Source organism: Phyllobates terribilis, unplaced genomic scaffold, assembly GCF_046119375.1.
Source record: "Phyllobates terribilis strain yellow unplaced genomic scaffold, ASM4611937v1 Scaffold_1__5_contigs__length_1240528914, whole genome shotgun sequence".
NCBI lineage: Eukaryota > Metazoa > Chordata > Amphibia > Anura > Dendrobatidae > Phyllobates > Phyllobates terribilis.
This window is the reverse complement of record NW_027362761.1, coordinates 602,560,213-602,582,619: the sequence shown is the minus strand read 5'-3', so window position 1 is coordinate 602,582,619 and position 22,407 is coordinate 602,560,213. Positions and strand designations below refer to the sequence as shown.

At 43.3% G+C, this 22,407-nt stretch overlaps 1 protein-coding gene across 1 annotated transcript; it reads right to left on the bottom strand.

Moving 5' to 3' along the window:
- Positions 1 to 16,062: 16,062 nt before the first annotated feature.
- LOC141272315 (gastrula zinc finger protein XlCGF66.1-like) lies at positions 16,063 to 21,344 on the bottom strand. Its single transcript, XM_073682896.1, has 5 exons — positions 21,214 to 21,344; positions 19,689 to 19,830; positions 19,184 to 19,369; positions 18,460 to 18,583; positions 16,063 to 17,187 (listed from the first exon to the last, which is right to left on the bottom strand). Exons 2-5 carry the CDS (start codon positions 19,758 to 19,760, stop codon positions 17,123 to 17,125), a joined length of 447 nt encoding a protein of 148 aa, XP_073538997.1. The 5' UTR covers positions 19,761 to 19,830; positions 21,214 to 21,344; the 3' UTR covers positions 16,063 to 17,122.
- Between the last annotated feature and the right edge of the window lie 1,063 nt (positions 21,345 to 22,407).

The window sequence follows — 22,407 nt, the reverse complement described above, 5'->3', positions numbered from 1 at the left end:
GCTGATCTCCAAGGAAGTGAGTTGTATGTTGAAATTTGGAGCCCGATTGTCCTGGTTCCAAAACCCGATGACGAATAGAGATTCTGAAACGATTATAGAAAGTTGAATTTAGTCTCTAAAGTCGACGCATATCCAATGCCGCGTGTCGATGATCTGATCGAGAGACTTGGGCCGGCAAGGTACATAACCACGTTGGATTTAACGAAAGGATATTGGCAAATCTCCATGTCACAGGGAGCCAAGGAGAAGACTGCTCTTTCTTTTTACACCCGACAGGTGCTTCCAATATGTCCGGATGCCATTTGGACTGAAGGGAGCTCCGGCCACCTTCCATAGGGCCATGGACTGGATCCTCATACCGCATAAGAAGTACACCATGGCATACCTGGACGATACTGTAATCTTCAGCCCGGACTGTGGAAGTCATCTAGAAAAGGTCCAGGCGGTGTTTGATATGCTTAAGAAGGCGAGGTTTACGATAAATTTAAAAAAAAATGCCATGGGGAAAGACGAGGCCAAATACCTGGGATATGTAGTGAGTAGAGGTGAGATCAAACCCCAAATCAGTAAAGTGGATGCAATCCAAAACTGGCCAAGACCACTCTCAAAGAAGCAGGTTAGGGCCTTTCTAGGAATCGTGGGATACTACAGGAGATTCATCCCAAACTTTGCTATGATGGCCACACCCCTGACGGACCTCCTTGAAGGGACAAAATCAGTTATGGCCAAATGGACTGCGGAGGTAGAGATGGCCTTTCAAAAACTGAAAGTGGCTCTGTGTAAGCAACCGGTCCTGCTTGCCCCAGTGTTCAAGAGGGAATTTGTACTCCAGAAGTCGGTTTAGGAGCAGTCCTTTCTCAAGAAATACATAGGGAGGAGCACCCTGTTCTCTACCTGAGTAGGAAGCTATCTGCATGTGAAAAGAATTATTCCATTGTAGAAAAGGAATGCTTGGCCATAAAGAGGGCGGTGGACACATTATGCTACTATCTGTTACGGCGAAAGTTTAAATTAGTATCAGACCATGCCCCACTCAGGTGGATGAGAGAGAAAAAGGGAAAAATGCTAGGGTCACCAGCTGGTTTTTATCCCTACAGGATTTCAGCTTCCATCTGGAACATAGAGCTGGGAAGCTACATGGTAATGCCGATGCCCTCTCGAGAATCTCCTGTCTAGTAGTAGAAGGTGCCAAGCCCCACGGCTTTAGGCAGAGGGGGGAGGTATGTAAGGCAGCTACCGGACATATAGTTGACGGAAGGTATGTGTCACAGAGATGGTTCTCATCTGTGATGTAATCCTGGAGTGTTGCTCTAGTGCACATAGCACTAAGAGGATTGTTTGGTGCATCCGGGCCCAGGTTTTACGGGCAGCCTGAGAGATGGGCGAGTCTGGCTGCTCAAATGCCTCACCTCTGTGTGTGGTTAAGAGGTTAAATGGAGTCCTTTGTTTGACACATGGTCTGTGTGTGTGGAGGGAAAAGGCCTCCTGTGTAATATCCAGACTGAGCTAGTGTACTGGATGCTACCCATCCCGCCTGTGTGGCCACAGGACTGGCTAACCAGAGACTTTGTCTAAGGAACTGTTTTCTTTGTTTTGCCTGCTCTGAAGGCCGTTTGTTTTCCCTTTTGCTTGTGGACGGTTTATGGAGCAATAAACCGACTTGATCATTTAAACGTAAATGCTTCCGGTTTTGCCTCCCGATGCACCCAAGTGAGTAGAAACCCCACAATATATAGTGGATTCCAATCCTCTCATATGTTGGTTTCTCAAGTATAACAGACATAGAATTTCCACTCTAGAATGGGGAGTAAAGTACAAACACTACGCTTTTAATTAGCTAAATTAAGCCTAAGTGGTGTTCCTCAATTTCATTCAAAGGGGTAGTAGCACTTTATATAGCAGCATCTTACTGACGTGCAACAATTGGAGCTGATCTCATAGACAATAAATCTCTGTGCTTATCTTTATGCAACAAAGATGGTCTAGATACTGAGTATAACTCAATGTACCGAGCAGCTATTAAATATTGCTGTAATACTTAACCTCCTCTAATAAGGTGAATATTACTTATTGAACCCTAGTCCTTACATTGCAGCTTCACCCTTTGCTGCCTGATGCTCTCAGCCTCCTATTGCAGAGGTCACTATTGCTCTTTATCCATTAATCCATATATTGCACATTTGCCCCAGCGGCTTCATGCTCTAATGCGACCTGCTGGGGCTCATCCTCGCCGGACCACCACCACATCAGTGATTCACTCTCCCTAGATATAAGTGCTTCTCACTAAATCAGAATATCAAAGAGTTAATTTATTTCAGTTCTTAAATAAAAAGTGAAGCTCCTATATTATATAGAGTCATTACACACAGAGGGATCTATTATATAGAGTCATTACACACAGAGGGATCTATTATATAGAGTCATTACATACAGAGGGATCTATTATATAGAGTCATTACACACAGAGCGATCTATTATATAGAGTCATTACACACAGAGGGATCTATTATATAGAGTCATTACACACAGAGGGATCTATTATATAGAGTCATTACACACAGAGGGATCTATTATATAGAGTCATTACACACAGAGCGATCTATTATATAGAGTCATTACACACAGAGCGATCTATTATATAGAGTCATTACACACAGAGCGATCTATTATATAGAGTCATTACACACAGAGGGATCTATTATATAGTCATTACACACAGAGGGATCTATTATATAGAGTCATTACACACAGAGGGATCTATTATATAGAGTCATTACACACAGAGGGATCTATTATATAGAGTCATTACACACAGAGCGATCTATTATATAGAGTCATTACACACAGAGGGATCTATTATATAGAGTCATTACACACAGAGCGATCTATTATATAGAGTCATTACACACAGAGCGATCTATTATATAGTCATTACACACAGAGGGATCTATTATATAGAGTCATTACACACAGAGGGATCTATTATATAGAGTCATTACACACAGAGGGATCTATTATATAGAGTCATTACACACAGAGCGATCTATTATATAGAGTCATTACACACAGAGGGATCTATTATATAGAGTCATTACACACAGCGATCTATTATATAGAGTCATTACACGCAGAGGGATCTATTATATAGAGTCATTACACACAGAGGGATCTATTATATAGAGTCATTACACGCAGAGGGATCTATTATATAGAGTCATTACACGCAGAGGGGTCTATTATATAGAGTCATTACACGCAGAACGATCTATTATATAGAGTCATTACACACAGAGGGATCTATTATATAGAGTCATTACACACAGAGGGATCTATTATATAGAGTCATTACACACAGAGGGATCTATTATATAGAGTCATTACACACAGAGGGATCTATTATATAGAGTCATTACACACAGAGGGATCTATTATATAGAGTCATTACACACAGAGGGATCTATTATATAGAGTCATTACACACAGAGCGATCTATTATATAGAGTCATTACACACAGAGGGATCTATTATATAGAGTCATTACACACAGAGGGATCTATTATATAGAGTCATTACACACAGAGTGATCTATTATATAGTGATTACACACAGAGGGATCTATTATATAGAGTCAATACACACAGAGGGATCTATTATATAGAGTCATTACACACAGAGGGATCTATTATATAGAGTCATTACACACAGAGGGATCTATTATATAGAGTCATTACACGCAGAGGGATCTATTATATAGAGTCATTACACGCAGAGGGATCTATTATATAGAGTCATTACACACAGAGAGATCTATTATATAGAGTCATTACACACAGAGGGATCTATTATATAGTCATTATACACAGAGGGATCTATTATATAGTCATTACACACAGAGGGATCTATTATATAGAGTCATTACACACAAAGGGATCTATTATAGAGTCATTACACACAGAGCGATCTATTATATAGTCATTACACACAGAGGGATCTATTATATATAGTCATTACACACAGAGGGATCTATTATATAGAGTCATTACACACAGAGGGATCTATTATATAGAGTCATTACACACAGAGGGATCTATTATATAGAGTCAATACACACAGAGGGATCTATTATATAGAGTCATTACACACAGAGCGATCTATTATATAGAGTCATTACACGCAGAGGGATCAATTATATAGAGTCATTACACACAGAGGGATCTATTATATAGAGTCATTACACACAGAGGGATCTATTATATAGAGTCATTACACACAGAGGGATCTATTATATAGAGTCATTACACACAGAGGGATCTATTATATAGAGTCATTACACACAGAGGGATCTATTATATAGAGTCATTACACGCAGAGGGATCTATTATATAGAGTCATTACACACAGAGGGATCTATTATATAGTCATTACACACAGAGGGATCTATTATATAGAGTCATTACACGCAGAGGGATCTATTATATAGAGTCATTACACGCAGAGGGATCTATTATATAGAGTCATTACACACAGAGGGATCTATTATATAGAGTCATTACACGCAGAGGGATCTATTATATAGAGTCATTACACACAGAGGGATCTATTATATAGAGTCATTACACACAGAGGGATCTATTATATAGAGTCATTACACGCAGAGGGATCTATTATATAGAGTCATTACACGCAGAACGATCTATTATATAGAGTCATTACACACAGAGGGATCTATTATATAGAGTCATTACACACAGAGGGATCTATTATATAGAGTCATTACACACAGAGGGATCTATTATATAGAGTCATTACACACAGAGGGATCTATTATATAGAGTCATTACACACAGAGGGATCTATTATATAGAGTCATTACACACAGAGCGATCTATTATATAGAGTCATTACACACAGAGTGATCTATTATATAGTCATTACACACAGAGGGATCTATTATATAGAGTCAATACACACAGAGGGATCTATTATATAGAGTCATTACACACAGAGGGATCTATTATATAGAGTCATTACACACAGAGGGATCTATTATATAGAGTCATTACACGCAGAGGGATCTATTATATAGAGTCATTACACGCAGAGGGATCTATTATATAGAGTCATTACACACAGAGAGATCTATTATATAGAGTCATTACACACAGAGGGATCTATTATATAGTCATTACACACAGAGGGATCTATTATATAGTCATTACACACAGATGGATCTATTATATAGAGTCATTACACACAAAGGGATCTATTATAGAGTCATTACACACAGAGCGATCTATTATAGAGTCATTACACACAGAGGGATCTATTATATATAGTCATTACACACAGAGGGATCTATTATATAGAGTCATTACACACAGAGGGATCTATTATATAGAGTCATTACACACAGAGGGATCTATTATATAGAGTCATTACACACAGAGGGATCTATTATATACAGTCATTACACACAGAGGGATCTATTATATAGAGTCATTACACGCAGAGGGATCTATTATATAGAGTCATTACACGCAGAGGGATCTATTATATAGAGTCATTACACGCAGAGGGATCTATTATATAGAGTCATTACACGCAGAGGGATCTATTATATAGAGTCATTACACACAGAGGGATCTATTATATAGAGTCATTACACACAGAGGGATCTATTATATAGTCATTACACACAGAGGGATCTATTATATAGCGTCATTACACGCAGAGGGATCTATTATATAGAGCCATTACACACAGAGGGATCTATTATATAGAGTCATTACACACACAGTGATCTATTATATAGAGTCATTACACGCAGAGGGATCTATTATATAGAGTCATTACACACAGAGGGATCTATTATATAGTCATTACACACAGAGGGATCTATTATATAGAGTCATTACACACAGAGGGATCTATTATATAGAGTCATTACACGCAGAGGGATCTATTATATAGAGTCATTACACACAGAGGGATCTATTATATAGTCATTACAGAGGGATCTATTATATAGAGTCATTACACACAGAGGGATCTATTATATAGAGTCATTACACACAGAGGGATCTATTATATAGAGTCATTACACACAGAGGGATCTATTATATAGAGTCATTACACACAGAGGGATCTATTATATAGAGTCATTACACACAGAGGGATCTATTATATAGAGTCATTACACACAGAGCGATCTATTATATAGAGTCATTACACGCAGAGGGATCTATTATATAGAGTCATTACACACAGAGGGATCTATTATATAGAGTCATTACACACAGAGGGATCTATTATATAGAGTCATTACACACAGAGGGATCTATTATATAGAGTCATTACACACAGAGGGATCTATTATATAGAGTCATTACACACAGAGGGATCTATTATATAGAGTCATTACACACAGAGGGATCTATTATATAGAGTCATTACACGCAGAGGGATCTATTATATAGAGTCATTACACGCAGAGGGATCTATTATATAGTCATTACACACAGAGGGATCTATTATATAGAGTCATTACACGCAGAGGGATCTATTATATAGAGTCATTACACACAGAGGGATCTATTATATAGAGTCATTACACACAGAGGGATCTATTATATAGTCATTACACACAGAGGGATCTATTATATAGCGTCATTACACGCAGAGGGATCTATTATATAGAGCCATTACACACAGAGGGATCTATTATATAGAGTCATTACACACACAGTGATCTATTATATAGAGTCATTACACGCAGAGGGATCTATTATATAGAGTCATTACACACAGAGGGATCTATTATATAGTCATTACACACAGAGGGATCTATTATATAGAGTCATTACACACAGAGGGATCTATTATATAGAGTCATTACACGCAGAGGGATCTATTATATAGAGTCATTACACACAGAGGGATCTATTATATAGTCATTACACACAGAGGGATCTATTATATAGAGTCATTACACACAGAGGGATCTATTATATAGTCATTACACACAGAGGGATCTATTATATAGAGTCATTATACACAGAGCGATCTATTATATAGAGTCATTACACACAGAGGCATCTATTATATAGAGTCATTACACGCAGAGGGATCTATTATATAGAGTCATTACACACAGAGGGATCTATTATATAGAGTCATTACACGCAGAGGGATCTATTATATAGAGTCATTACACACAGAGGGATCTATTATATAGAGTCATTACACACAGAGGGATCTATTATATAGTCATTACACACAGAGGCATCTATTATATAGCGTCATTACACGCAGAGGGATCTATTATATAGAGCCATTACACACAGAGGGATCTATTATATAGAGTCATTACACACACAGTGATCTATTATATAGAGTCATTACACGCAGAGGGATCTATTATATAGAGTCATTACACACAGAGGGATCTATTATATAGTCATTACACACAGAGGGATCTATTATATAGAGTCATTACACACAGAGGGATCTATTATATAGAGTCATTACACGCAGAGGGATCTATTATATAGAGTCATTACACACAGAGGGATCTATTATATAGTCATTACACACAGAGGGATCTATTATATAAAGTCATTACACACAGAGGGATCTATTATATAGAGTCATTACACACAGAGGGATCTATTATATAGAGTCATTACACACAGAGCGATCTATTATATAGAGTCATTACACACAGAGGGATCTATTATATAGAGTCATTACACGCAGAGGGATCTATTATATAGAGTCATTACACACAGAGGGATCTATTATATAGAGTCATTACACGCAGAGGGATCTATTAGATAGAGTCATTACACACAGAGGGATCCAACAAAATTTACAAAACTAATTTTTCTTAGGGACCACATCACATTTGAAGAGACTTTGAGGGGCCTATGTGACAGAAAATACCCAAAGTGACACCATTCAATAAAACTGCACCCCTCAAATTGATCAAAACCACATTCAATAAGTTTATTAACCCTTCAGCTGCTCCACAGGAATTAAAGCAATGTGGAAAGAAAAAAATGAAAATTTTACTTTCTCCACAAAAATGTTGCTTTAGCCCCAAATTTAGCATTTTCACAAGGATAACAGGAGAAAATGGACCATACCATTTGTTGTGCACTCTCTGCTGAGTACGCCAATACCCTATATGTGGGGGAAAACTACTGTTTGGGTGCACGGCAGGGCTCAGAAGGGAAGGAGCGCCAATTGACTTTTGAAGTGCAACATCAGCAAAAATAGATAGCGGACGCCATGTTGTGTTTGCAGAGCCCCTGATGTGCCTAAACAGTGTAAACCCCACATAAGGGACTCCATTTTGAAAACTACACCCCCTGATGAAATTTATCTAAAGGTATGGTGAGTATTTTGAAACCACAGGTGCTTCACAAAGTTTCAAAACATTGGACTGTAAAAATCAAAAATGATGTTTATTCCCAAAAAAAAAAGGTTGTTTTAGCTCCAAATTTTCTATTTTCACAAAGAAATCATCTAGGGGTGCAGTGATCATATTGACTCCATATGTATTTTACAAAGTATTATACCATTGAAGAGAAGAAAAAAATATACATTTTTACCACTATAATGTTGTTTTAGCCCCAGATTTTACATTTTCACAAAGGGAAATGGGTAAAGATGACCACATAATTTGTTCACAACTTCTGCTGAACGTGGCAATACCCCATATGTGGCTGTACTGTACTGCTTAGCCACATGGCGAGACTCGGGAGGGAAGGAGCAATATTTGACTCTTGGAGAACAAATTTGTATAGAATAGTTTACGGTCTCCATATACAGAGCCCCTAAGTGGCAGAAGAGCAGAATCCCCCCTCAACTGACTCCATTTTTGGAAATAACCCCCCCTCTGGGAATTTATTTACAGGTGTAGTGATGAATTTGACTCTATGAATGTTTTCCAGAAACTATCAGCAATGGATGTTGCTAGGTGAAAATGCAAATCTGCCATCGTAGGGCCTGGTACATTGCAGTACCTTTACATTGCAGTACCTTTACATACATCATGCCCAGCTCGTGCTTCACACACCCTAAAAATTTAGTGGGCTCTCCTCGCTACAGTAATGACAAACGTGGACGCTAACTGAACACTGTGGGGCCCAGGAGGAGGGGGTATTTGGATTTGGGAGTGCAGATTTTGCTGGATTTCTTTTAGTGGGAACCACATCACTTTTCCAGAGCCTTTGTTCTACCAGTAATGTGGACACAACCTATACTTCTGTTTACAGATGATGAACCTGAGTAGGGACTTGTTTTTTGTGGGTTGAGTAGAAGCTTTTATTGGTGGCATTTTGGGGTACAGAACATTTTGGATCACATTTATCCTGTGCTCTACGCTGAGCACTTACATCAGGGTTTCCATCTAAATCTACAAAATACATAATTCAGATGACACCCGAGAAGAATCCATTCATTATAATGAGGCAGCTGAGTTACTCTGGACTCTGTCTGGCCTCTGTGCACCAATGTCCTTCTTTTGAGAAGTGCACAAAGCTGTGGCGGTCCGTGCTTTTATGCACGCTTAAAAAGACGGACACCGAGGGATCACAGGTCAGACGGCGTTCACAATGTCTCCATCTGCCTCATTATAGGGAATCTGTCTCGGAAGCTCTGTCTGAATCACAAGCTCAATCATTTACATGGCAGCACGGGACTTGTGTAAGAACAATATGGAAGTAAAGGATGGAAGTAATATTAAAGCCAGTAATTATTATACCCTGGACATTATTACACACCTGTGGAAACATCTACCGGAATCTCCTCCTTCCCGTCACTCACACACGGCTGATCCCTCGTCATCACTTCTTCTTCTGTCTCATCCTTCACTTTATTCTTAGTCGGATCTTCCTCCTGATATATCAGATGTAACAATCAGCACAATACAAGAAACCACCAAAATCTGTGACATCTATGACCTCGATCAGAAATGTCCCTCATATACAGATCCAGTACAGGGCTCAGCACCGTCTACCTGATGACTCTCCGGGATGTTGTGATTCTCCTCTGGACAGTCCTGGGGATACAGAGGACGGGGACATCTCTCTGGTGGATTTCTTTTCATGAATCCATCTGTAGGAAACACACAGTGATGGAATACATTGGGATGTAAAAGTTTGGGCACCCCTGGTCAAAATTACTGTTATTGTGCACAGTTAAGTTGAAGATGAAATAATCTCTAAAAGGCCTAAAGTTACAGATGACATTTCCTTTCAATTTTAGGCAAAACAAGTATATATTTTCATCTTTTACATTTTAAAAATTTCAAAAAGGAAAATGGGCCGATACAAAAGTTTAGGCACCCTGCATGGTTAGTACCTAGTAGCGCCTCCCTTTGCAATTATCAGATTTTGTAAACACTTTTTGTAGCCAGACAAGAGGCTTTCAATTCTTATTTGAGGAATTTTCATCCTTTCTTCCTTGGAAAATTCTTCCATTTCTGTGAGATTCTTAGGTCGTCTTGCATCCTCTGTTATTTTGAGGTCTAGCCACAGATTTTCAATGATGTTCAGATCAGGTGATTGTGAGGGCCATTGTAAAAGCTTCAGCTTGCGACTTTTGAGGTCGTCTATTTTGGATTTTGACGTGTGTTTAGGATCATTATCCATTTGTAGAAGCCATCCTCTTTTTACTTTCACCTTTCTTATACAACCCCTGGCAAAAATTATGGAATCACCGGGCTCGGAGGATGTTCATTCAGTTGTTTAATGTTGTTGAAAAAAAGCAGATCACAGAAAATGGCACAAAACTAAAGTCATTTCAAATGGCAACTTTAGGGCTTTAAGAAACACTAAAAGAAATCAAGATAAAAAATGTGGTACTCAGTAAGGGTAATTTTTTACTGACCAAGCAGAGGGAAAAATGATGGAATCACTCAATTCTGAGGAAAAAATTATGGAATCATGAAAAACAAAGACACAAAAGAACACTCCAATACATCACTAGTATTTTGTTGCACTACCTCTGGCTTTAATAACAGCTTGCAGTCTCTGAGGCATGGACTTAATGAGTGACAAACAGTACTCTTCATCAATCTGACTCCAACTTTCTCTGATTGCTGTTGCCAGATCAGCTTTGCAGGTTGGAGCCTTGTCATGGACCATTTTCTTCAACTTCCACCAAAGATTTTCAATTGGATTGAGATCCGGGCTATTTGCAGGCCATGACATTGACCTTATGTGTCTTCTTTCCAGGAATGTTTTCACAGTTTTTGCTCTATGGCAGGATCCATTATCATCTTGAAAAATGATGCCATCATCCCCAAACATCCTTTCAATTAATAGGATAAGAAAACTGTCCAAAATATCAATGTAAACTTGGGCATTTATGGAAGATGTAATGACAGCCATCTCCCCAGTGCCTTTACCTGACATGCAGCCCCATATCATCAATGACTGTGGAAATTTGCATGTTCTCTTCATGCAGTCATCTTTATAAATCTCATTGGAACGGCACCAAACAAAAGTTCCAGCATCATCACCTTGCCCAATGCAGATTCACGATTCATCACTGAATATGACTTTCATCCAGTAATCCACAGTCCACAGTTGCTTTTCCTTAGTTCATTGTAACCTTGTTTTTTCTATTTAGGTGTTAATGATGACTTATGTTTAGTTTTTCTGTATGTAAATCCCATTTCCTTTAGGCGGTTTCTTACAGTTCGGTCACAGACATTGACTCCAGTTTCCTCCCATTCGTTCCTCATTTGTTTTGTTGTGCATTTCCTGTTTTGGAGACATATTGCTTTAAGTTTCCGGTCTTGACGCTTTGATGTCTTCCTTGGTCTACCAGTATGTTTGCCTTTAACAACCTTCCCATGTTGTTTGTATTTGGTCCAGATTTTAGACAAAGCTGACTGTGAACAACCAACATCTTTTGCAACATTGCGTGATGATTTACCTTCTTTTAAGTGTTTGATAATCCTCTCCTTTGTTTCAATTGACATCTCTAGTGTTGGAGCCATGATTCATGTCAGTCCACTTGGTGCAACAGCTCTCCAAGGTGTGATCACTCCTTTTTAGATGCAGACTAACTAATTTGATGCAAGTGTTAATTTTGGAAATGAAAATTTACAGGGTGATTCCATCATTTTTTCCTCAGAATTGAGTGATTCCATAATTTTTTCCCTCTGCTTGGTCTGAAAAACATTACCCTTACTGAGTACCACATTTTTAATCTTGATTTCTTTTAGTGTTTCTTAAAGCCCTAAAGTTGCCATTTGAAATTACTTTAGTTTTGTGCCATGTCTATGATCTACTTTCTTTCAACAACATTAAACAACTGAATGAACATCCTCTGAGCCCGGTGATTCCATAATTTTTGCAAGGGGTTGTAGATGGTGTTATTTTTGCATCAAGAATTTGTTGAAATTTCATTGAATCCATTCTTCCCTCTACCCGTGAAAGGTTTCCCTTGCCGTTGGCTGCAACACAACCCAAAAGCATGATTGATCCACCACCATGCTTAATGGTTGGAGAGATATTCTTTTCCTGAAATTCTGTGCCCTTTTTTCTCCACACATACCTCTAATCATTGGGGCCAGAGTTCTATTTCAACCGCATTGGTCCACAGGACTTGTTTCCAAAATGAATGCATCAGGCTTGTTTAGATGTACTTTTGCAGACTTCTGACGCTGAATTTCATGGTGAGGTCGCAGGAGAGGTTTTCTTCTGATGACTCTTCCATGAAGGCCATATTTGTACAGGTGTCTCTGAATCGTAGAACAATGTACCACAACTCCAGAGTCTGCTAAATCTTTCTGAAGGTCTTTTGCAGCCAGGCGGGGGTTCTGATTTGCCTCTCTAGCAATCCTACGAGCAGTTTCACTGAAATTTTGCTTGGTCTTCCAGACCTTATCTTGACCTCCACTGTTCCTGGTAACTGCCATTGCTTAATTACATTTCAAACTGAGGAAAGGGCAACTTGAAAACGCTTTGCTATCTTCTTATAGCTTTCTCCTGCTTTGTGGCCTCCTCCATTTTCAGAGTGCTCGGCAGCTGCTTAGAAGAACCCATGGCTGCTGTTTTTGGTACAAGGTTAGAGGAGGCTGGTTTTTATAAAGCTGGGAAATTTGCATCACCTGGTCTTTCTTAATGATGATTGTGAACAAGCTATAAGTTATCTGAGCACACAAATCTCCAAGGGTGCCCAAACTTTTGCATCAGCCCATTTTCGTTGTTGTAATTTTTAAAATGTAAAAATTGACATATATAATATTATATATATATATATTGCCTAAAACACAAAGGAAATGTTTCATCTTTAGGCCTTTTAGAGATCATTTAATCTTGCTTAACTGTTCACAATACACTGTGTGCAGCATTATTAGGCAAATGAGTATTTTGATCACATGATACTTTTTATACATGTCGTCCTACTCCAAGCTGCATAGGCTTGAGAGCCAACTACCAATTAAGTAAATCTGGTGATGTGCATCTCTGTAATGAGGAGGGGTGTTGACTAATGACATCAACACCCTATATAAGGTGTGCTTAATTATTAGGCAACTTCCTTTCCTTTGGCAAAATGGGTCAGAAGTGAGATTTGACGGGCTCTGAAAAGTCCAAAATTGTGAGATGTCTTGCAGAGGGATGCAGCAGTCTTGAAATTTCCAAACTTTTGAAGTGTATTCACCGAACAATCAAGCGTTTCATGGCAAATAGCCAACAGGGTTGCAAGAAGCGTGTTGGCCAAAAAAGGTGCAAAATAACTGCCCACGAATTGAGGAAAATCAAGCGTGAAGCTGCCAAGATGCCATTTGCCACCAGTTTTGCCATATTTCAGAGCTGCAACGTTACTGGAGTATCAAAAAGCACAAGGTGTGCGATACTCAGGGACATGTCCAAGGTAAGGAAGGCTGAAAAACGACCACCTTTGAACAAGAAACATAAGATAAAACGTCAAGAATGGGCCAAGAAATATCTTAAGACTGATTTTTCAAAGGTTTTATGGACTGATGAAATGAGAGTGACTCTTGATGGGCCAGAGGCTGGATCAGTAAAGGGCAGAGAGCTCCACTCCGACTCAGACGCCAGCAAGGTGGAGGTGGGGTACTGGTATGGGCTGGTATCATCAAAGATGAACTTGTGGGACCTTTTCGGGTTGAGGATGGAGTGAAGCTCAACTCCCCAGACCTACTGCCAGTTTCTGGAAGACAACTTCTTCAAACAGTGGTACAGGAAGAAGTCGGTATCGTTCAAGAAAAACATGATTTTCATGCAGGACAATGCTCCATCACATGCATCCAACTACTCCACAGCGTGGCTGGCCAGTAAAGGTCTAAAAGAAGAAAAAATAATGACATGGCCCCCTTGTTCACCTGATCTGAACCCCATAGAGAACCTGTGGTCCATCATAAAATGTGAGATCTACAGGGAGGGAAAACAGTACACCTCTGGGAGCAGTGTCTGGGAGGCTGTGGTGGCTGCTGCACACAATGTTGATCGAAAAAGGATCAAGCAACTGACAGATTCTATGTATGGAGGCTTCTGAGTGTCATCATAAAGAAAGGTGGCTATATTGATCACTCATTTTTTGTTTTTGCATGTCAGAAATGTTTATTTCTAAATTTTGCGCACTGATATTGGTTTACCTGGTGAAAATAAACAAGTGAGATGGGATTATATTTGTTTTTTATTAAGTTGCCTAATAATTCTGCACAGTAATAGTTACTTGCACAAACAGATATCCTCCTAAGATAGCCAAATCTAAAAAACCCCACTCCAACTTCCAAAAATATTAAGCTTGGATATTTATGAGTCTTTGGGTTGATTGAGAACATAGTTGTTCATCAATAATAAAAATTATCCTCTAAAATACAACTTGCCTAATAATTCTGTACACAGTGTAAGTCATTTTGACCAGGGGTGCCCATACTTTTACATGACACTGTAGATTGTGTCACGTGATGATGGGAGTAGTAGTAGAAGACCACAGAACAGACATGACAGTCTGCCCTCCTCACCCTGCTGATCGGCCCATATTGCGGTCGCCTCTTCTGCTCCATGCATAACCTCAACCTTAATATCAATCAGATCTTCACCCTAAAAAGAACCATGTAAGATGAGCTCAGGTCCGATCACTTCATGGTCAGATGTTGTGGGGACTTCAGTGTCATCTACCTGATGATCCTCCGGGATGTTGTGATTCTCCTCTGGACAGTCCTGGGGATACAGAGGACGGGGACATCTCTCTGGTGGTTTTCTCCTCCTGGATCCATCTGTGGAGACACAGAGACTGAATACATGACCTGCCGTGTATCTGTCCATATATGAGACTCATCTCTCAGAACCGGTAATTCTATGTTTATGTATCAGGGAATAAATTACATTGTTGTGGTCCTCACCCCCGGTACCAAGGACCCAGCACATTGTGGGCCTCAAGTATGATAATCAGCGAGGCCAAAGCCTAATGCTCTCTGCTCTGCACTCGGGAGGATGAAGACCCTGAGGAGAGGGACAGAGAAGACCCTCGTTAGTCAGAGGATATCTGGTGTTCATGTGGAGCGAGCTCCAAATGCTGCCATTTAACCACTTCACTGCTGCTGACAGCCTGACAGTGCCATTTAAAGGGAATCTGTTGTGTAAAATAACACTATTAACCTGCAGATATGGGGTTAATCTGCAAGTTAATAACATTTTGAACCTCCCCGGCGCCCGCGCTGAGAGCCCCGCTCAGCTCCCCCGGCACTGACTGACAGCCAGCTCAGCATTAGGGCTCAGCATTACAGCCGGCTGTCAGTCAGTGCCGAGGGCGCGGTAACCGCCATAGCTCTATATACAATGAGCAGTGACTGTAGCTGCGCCGGCCGAAACTATGACTGAAAGCCGAACACTGCGAAGTGGAATAAGGTTCATTTCCTCCTGGCAGCGGGGCTCTCTGTGCAGGCGCCAGGAGGGTTCCAAACACTATTAACCTGCAGGTTAACCCCATATCTGCAGGTTAATAGTGTTATTTTACATAACAGGTTCCCTTTATGTGGTTGGGTGTCCCATTCTTCTGTCAATCAGTCACTAAATCGCAGTGTCCCAACAACGGGGGCCTGCAGAAGACCCCTGTCCCTGCCGCCAAGGTTTTCCTATGAAGCCCGGTATGAATAGGATCTCAGGTTGAAGTCCGCATTATTTTTGCTTTGTCTCCAAAAATGAGAGCAAAAAAAAATTTTTTATAAACAAACATATTTGGCATTGTCACGTCAGGATTTATCCCACAAGAAAAAAAACATCAAAAACACCAAAAACACCTCCCCCAAACTGCAATGAAAAAACAATGATCAAAAAGTCACAGGTTCCCCCAATATGGTACAATAAAGGGTCAGCGGCCATTCAAGAAGAGAAGCCCTCACACAGCTCCGATAAAGGAAGATAAAGTGATGGGTGTCAGGAACAGTTCTGAATATTTAATTCTGGGAAATATATTCTAAAAAAAAAAACAAACACATAAGATTGGTGTCGCCAAAACTAAACTGGAAAATAGCAGCGAGGTTATTCTTACCGCCCAATAAATGCCGAGAAACAAAACCCAAAAAAAGACGTGTAATTGTGGGGGGTTTTCTATTTGTTGTTTTTTTTTTATTAACTGTATCAGCTCAGCTGGAATTTTTTTCCTGTTTTTCAGCACATTATAAGGTAAAATGCAAAATTCATCCTGCAAAAAAACACAGAAGACGTCAAACATCTGTGGATGAAAAACTACAAAAGTTCTGTCTTATAGAAGAAGGAGAAGAAAAAATGCAAAAATGGAAATTGGCCCCATCAGGGTGGGGTTGAAACATTGATATTGACCCCTAGAATTGCTGTGTCCTATAGGTGGCGATACACACCCAGTTATCTGCATCTAGGAAAAAGAAATTTGCATATTGTATTTCCCATGGAGCACTGCATGGCCTATCCTCAAGGAGAAACATTACCCCTATAGAGAGGAGTGCGCGGTGATCCGACCTTCTCCTCCAGTACGGAAAGTTCTGTGCTTCTCCGCCTGCAGAGCGAGTGGTGAATAGACGCGGGGGCCGAGAACTGCTGGAGCCTCCATGTCAGGCTCTGGGGGGTGATCGGCTCCACCACGCTCCATCTTCATGTCAGGACTCGTGTTTCGAGGTCTGAGGGACGGTCCGGTGCCGATATTTATCCAAGACTTTGTGCTCTGTACGGAGAAAGTGATTTGTCACAAAGAAAAAGAATGAACGGAGGAGACCAAGGAAGGTCACACAAGTGTCAGCCAAGAGGGAGGAGCCGGACGCCCGACCACGACTGATGAAAATCATCATTAAGGCTATGTGCCCATGATGCAGAAATGCTGCATATTTTTTCCGCTTCTCCCTGGCAGGAAAAAAGCATACGGTTTTTACATGCGTTTTTCCTGCCAGGTAGAAGCGTTTGTCGAGCGTTTTTGCAGCATTTCCGCATGCGGGTTATCAAGCGCTTTTCCAAGCGATTTTAGCATCACTTGGAAAAGTGCTTGACAACTTGGTCACACTATATAAATCCATGCAACCGGCATATATAGTGTAACCAAGTAATAGTTAAAAAAAGAATAAAAATGGTAAAAAGTAAAGATTATACTTACCTTCCGATGGCCCCTGGTATTTTCTCTGCTACGTCCGGTCTGTTGTACAGCTCACGGTGGTGTGAAAGGACCTTCCATGATGTTATTGAGCCATGTGACAGGTTCTATTGTACCCGGGTCTGGATGAGAGTCTCCTCTTCTCCAGACCCGGGTACCATCGGCACATAGAATCGCATAATATCCGCTTGTGCACATGTAGTCATGCGGATATTATGCAGCTCAATGCAAGTCAATGGCGTCAATTACGCTGCGTGTCCGCAAAATTAATGGACATGCTGCGTATTTTTCCGCAATGATAATCCGCAGCGGAAAATTCCGCAGCATGTGCACAGCACATGTGGATTATCATTGGGGACCATGGGGCACGTATTACCAAGCATTTTCGCGGCGGAAATTCCGCGGCAAAAACGCTTGAAAAACGCATAGTGGGCACGCAGCCTGAGCCAGCACAGATTCTGAGGGACGGACGAGCGACAGCGGATTAGGTGGAAAATCATCAGTAAATTAACCCTGACTCTGCTGAGTAACAATAAACGACAGACTCAGGTACCGAAATATCTCACAGGAGAGAACGGACAGAAGCGCTGGGACATCTGCAGACAAAATGTGACCGATGCTCTAAGGAAGGTGAAAGATTCTGAAAGAAGACGCCGAAGACGAAGACTCAAGACTGATGAAGACGACAGCGGAGAAACCGCGACTCACAGATCAGAAGAGAAGAATCAGGGAATGAAAGCTGTGAGAAAATGTAGAGAAAACCAGAGCAAGTCTGGAGAAAAATCATCTACTATAGGACGAGGCCGAGAGACGTCATCACATCCACCGGAGCCAACAAGAGTCTCCTCTTACCTGGTGATGTCAGAGGCCGGAGCTCCTCCATCATCACCTCCTTGTACCGATCCTGGTGTCCTTCTAGATACTCCCACTCCTCCATGGAGAGATAGACAGCGACGTCCTGACACCTTATAGGAACCTAACAACAACGACACCGTCATCACCCAGAATCCTCCAGTGCCGTCCTGTATAATGTCCCAGCAGTCACCTCTCCGCTCATCACTCAGAATCCTCCAGTGCTGTCCTGTATAATGTCCCAGCAGTCACCTCTCCGGTGATCACCCAGAATCCTCCAGTGCCGTCCTGTATAATGTCCCAGCAGTTACCTCTCCGGTCATCACCCAGAATCCTAAAGTGCCGTCCTGTATAATGTCACAGCAGTCACCTCTCCGGTCATCAACTAGAATCCTCCAGTGCTGTCCTGTATAATGTCCCAGCAGTCACCTCTACGCTCATCACCCAGAATCCTCCAGTGCCGTCCTGTATAATGTCCCAGCAGTCACCTCTCCGGTCATCACCCAGAATCCTCCAGTGCCGTCCTGTATAATGTCCCAGCAGTCACCTCTCCGGTCATCACCCAGAATCCTCCAGTGCTGTCCAGTATAATGTCCCAGCAGTCACCTCTACGCTCATCACCCAGAATCCTCCAGTGCTGTCCTGTATAATGTCCCAGCAGTCACCTCTCCGCTCATCACCCAGAATCCTCCAGTGCTGTCCTGTATAATGTCCCAGCAGTCACCTCTCCGCTCAGCAGCTCAATCATCTTGTTGCTGAGCTCTAGGATCTTCTTCTTCTTCTTCCTCTCATGTATCGGGGGGTGCGGGGGAGGCTCTGTGATGGGGTCCGGGCTCCGCCCTCCTGACTCCTGGAGATGGATGATGGGAGTCACACCCTCCCCCGGTGTCTTCCTCACTACTGTGTAATCCTGTGTATGGAGAGAGACACTTAGGGAGAAGAATTCCTTCCCGACTCCAGATCTGACAATCAGTAGAAATCCCGGGATCAATAACCGTCTCCAGTAATCTGGGGCCATAACCTGGAATATTATTACACTCAGGACAGACATCCAGGCCCCTCTACAGCTCTTATAGGGAATCCCCATGACAACTCCTCCTGGCAGAGAGCTGCACACAATCACTGCTCTTACAGTAAAGAATCCTTCTCTTCCTCCTCTGGATTTCCTCTTCCCGATGTCGGACTTGTTACATAACACAATAAAGCTGATAGAAATGTAGAGGAGTTACCTCTCTGCTCAGCAGGGAGATGATCTCCAGGGTGAAGTGTAATAATCTTCTGGTGGTCTCGTCCTCGTCCATCCTCGGGGGTCATTCGGGAGAAGGAGGGATGAACACTGGATCAGCTGGAGGGATCTCGTCCTGCCGGCGTCTTCATGATAAAGGAGAAGATGGAGATCACAGGGGACGATATAACGACAATCACTGAATTCTGCCCCAAATATCCGACATTTATCAGGAAGAATCTGGAGGAAAAGCCACAAACTCCACCACGGCCTCCTCCACCGACCTGACCGCTCATCATCAGCCTCGTAGGAGGACGGTCACCATGGTAGCTACACTGCTAGTGGGGGTCGGTCAACGTGGTAACTACACCGCCAGCGGGGGACGATCAACGTGGTAACTACACCGCCGGCGGGGGACAGTCACCGTGGTAACTACACCTCTAGCGGGGGACAGTCACCGTGGTAACCAGCAGGGGTCAGTCATCGTGGTAACTACACCGTCAGCAGGGAGAGGTCACCGTGGTAACTACACCTCCAGAGGGGGACGGTCACTATGGTAACTACACCACCAGCGGAGGTCGGTCACCGTGGTAACTACATCGCCAGTGGAGGTCGGTCACCGTGGTAACTACACCGCCAGCGGGGGACGGTCACCATGGTAACTACACCTCCAGCGGGGGACGGTCACCATGGTAACTACACCGCCAGCGGGGGACGGTCACCGTGGTAAATACACCTCAAGCGGGGGACGGTCACCATGGTGACTACACCGCCAGCAGAGGACGGTCACCGTGGTAACTACACCGCCAGCGGAGGACGGTCACCGTGGTAACTCCACCTCCAGCGGGGGACGGTCACTGTAGTAACTACACCTCCAGTGAAGGATGCTCACCGTGGTAACTACACCACCAGTGGAGGACGGTCACCGTGGTAACTACACCACCAGTGCACCGTGGTAACTACACCTCCAGCGGGGGACGGTCACTGTGGTAACTCCACCTCCAGCGGAGGACGGTCACCATGGTAACTACACCTCCAGCGGGGAGCGGTCACCGTGGTAACTCCACCTCCAGCAGGGGCGGTCACCGTGGTAACTCCACCTTCAGCAGGGGCGGTCACCGTGGTAACTCCACCTCCAGCGGGGGACGGTCACCGTGGTAACTCCACCTCCAGCGGGGGACGGTCACCGTGGTAACTCCACCTCCAGCGGGGGCGGTCACCGTGGTAACTCCACCTCCAGCGGGGGCGGTCACCGTGGTAACTCCACCTCCAGCGGGGGACGGTCACCGTGGTAACTCCACCTCCAGCGGGGGACGGTCACCGTGGTAACTCCACCTCCAGCGGGGGCGGTCACCGTGGTAACTCCACCTCCAGCGGGGGCGGTGAGGTGAGGAGGAGCCGCTGCACATCCCCCATACAACACTGAGGAGCCGCAGTCACATGGAGCAGGAGCCTCCACAGGAACAGCTCTGATCTCACCCCACACTCTCCTCTCACAGATTCACCACAAACCCTCCCTGTAATCTCACCGGAATGGCGGGAAGCGGAAACCTGCTGCTGGCTGATACCAGAGAGCAAGAGCTGCGCACACCCAGGACGGAGCTGCTGCACTGAGAGCGGGAGGACCTGTGGTGACGTCACCACCATGTGATCAGGGGGCGGGGCTGAGCAGTGTGACTTCGGTTGGTGATTGGCTCCCGCAGTGTTTCCTCACAGACTGTAATGATTCTATAAACTATGGAGTTCTTCTAAGTGGTGAAGGAGCTGTGATGAGGATCCAGTCATGTGACAGTGATGACGTCAGCACAGCTCCCTCCCCCTCAGTGCTGCAGACACTTCCTCCTTGTTCTGGCTCTTGAGAGATTCTCCTCCAGTGTAGACGGCTCAGCGGTGACAGGAGCAGAATGGAGGAGATTCCGGCAGCTCCAGTGTAGACAGCTCAGCGATGACAGGAGCAGAATGGAGGAGACTCCGGCAGCTCCAGTGTAGACGACTCAGCGGTGACAGGAGCAGAATGGAGGAGATTCCGGCAGCTCCAGTGTAGACGGCTCAGCGGTGACAGGAGCAGAATGGAGGAGATTCCGGCAGCTCCAGTGTAGACGGCTCAGCGGTGACAGGAGCAGAATGGAGGAGATTCCGGCAGCTCCAGTGTAGACGGCTCAGCGGTGACAGGAGCAGAATGGAGGAGATTCCAGCAGCTCCAGTGTAGACGGCTCAGCGGTGACAGGAGCAGAATGGAGGAGATTCCGGCAGCTCCAGTGTAGACGGCTCAGCGGTGACATGAGCAGAATGGAGGAGATTCCGGCAGCTCCAGTGTAGACGGATCAGCGGTGACAGGAGCAGAATGGAGGAGATTCCAGCAGTTCCAGTGTAGACGGCTCAGCGGTGACAGGAGCAGAATGGAGGAGATTCCAGCAGTTCCAGTGTAGACGGCTCAGCAGTGACAGGAGCAGAATGGAGGAGATTCCAGCAGCTCCAGTGTAGACGGCTCAGCGGTGACAGGAGCAGAATGGAGGAGATTCCAGCAGCTCCAGTGTAGACGGCTCAGCGGTGACAGGAGCAGAATGGAGGAGATTCCAGCAGCTCCAGTGTAGACGGCTCAGCGGTGACAGGAGCAGAATGGAGGAGATTCCAGCAGTTCCAGTGTAGACGGCTCAGCGGTGACAGGAGCAGAATGGAGGAGATTCCGGCAGCTCCAGTGTAGACGGCTCAGCGGTGACAGG

What these genes read in the sequence shown, in the direction of transcription:
- LOC141272315 (XM_073682896.1), bottom strand. Translation starts at nt 19,760, where the DNA reads ATGGACGAGGACGAGACCACCAGAAGATTATTACACTTCACCCTGGAG. An exon ending in TTGAGCTGCTGAGCGGAGAG is followed by an intron (nt 18,584 to 19,183) that starts GTGACTGCTGGG and finishes CGTTGTTGTTAG; the next exon opens with GTTCCTATAAGGTGTCAGGA. An exon ending in CCGGCCTCTGACATCACCAG is followed by an intron (nt 17,188 to 18,459) that starts GTAAGAGGAGAC and finishes TTCTCCGTACAG; the next exon opens with AGCACAAAGTCTTGGATAAA.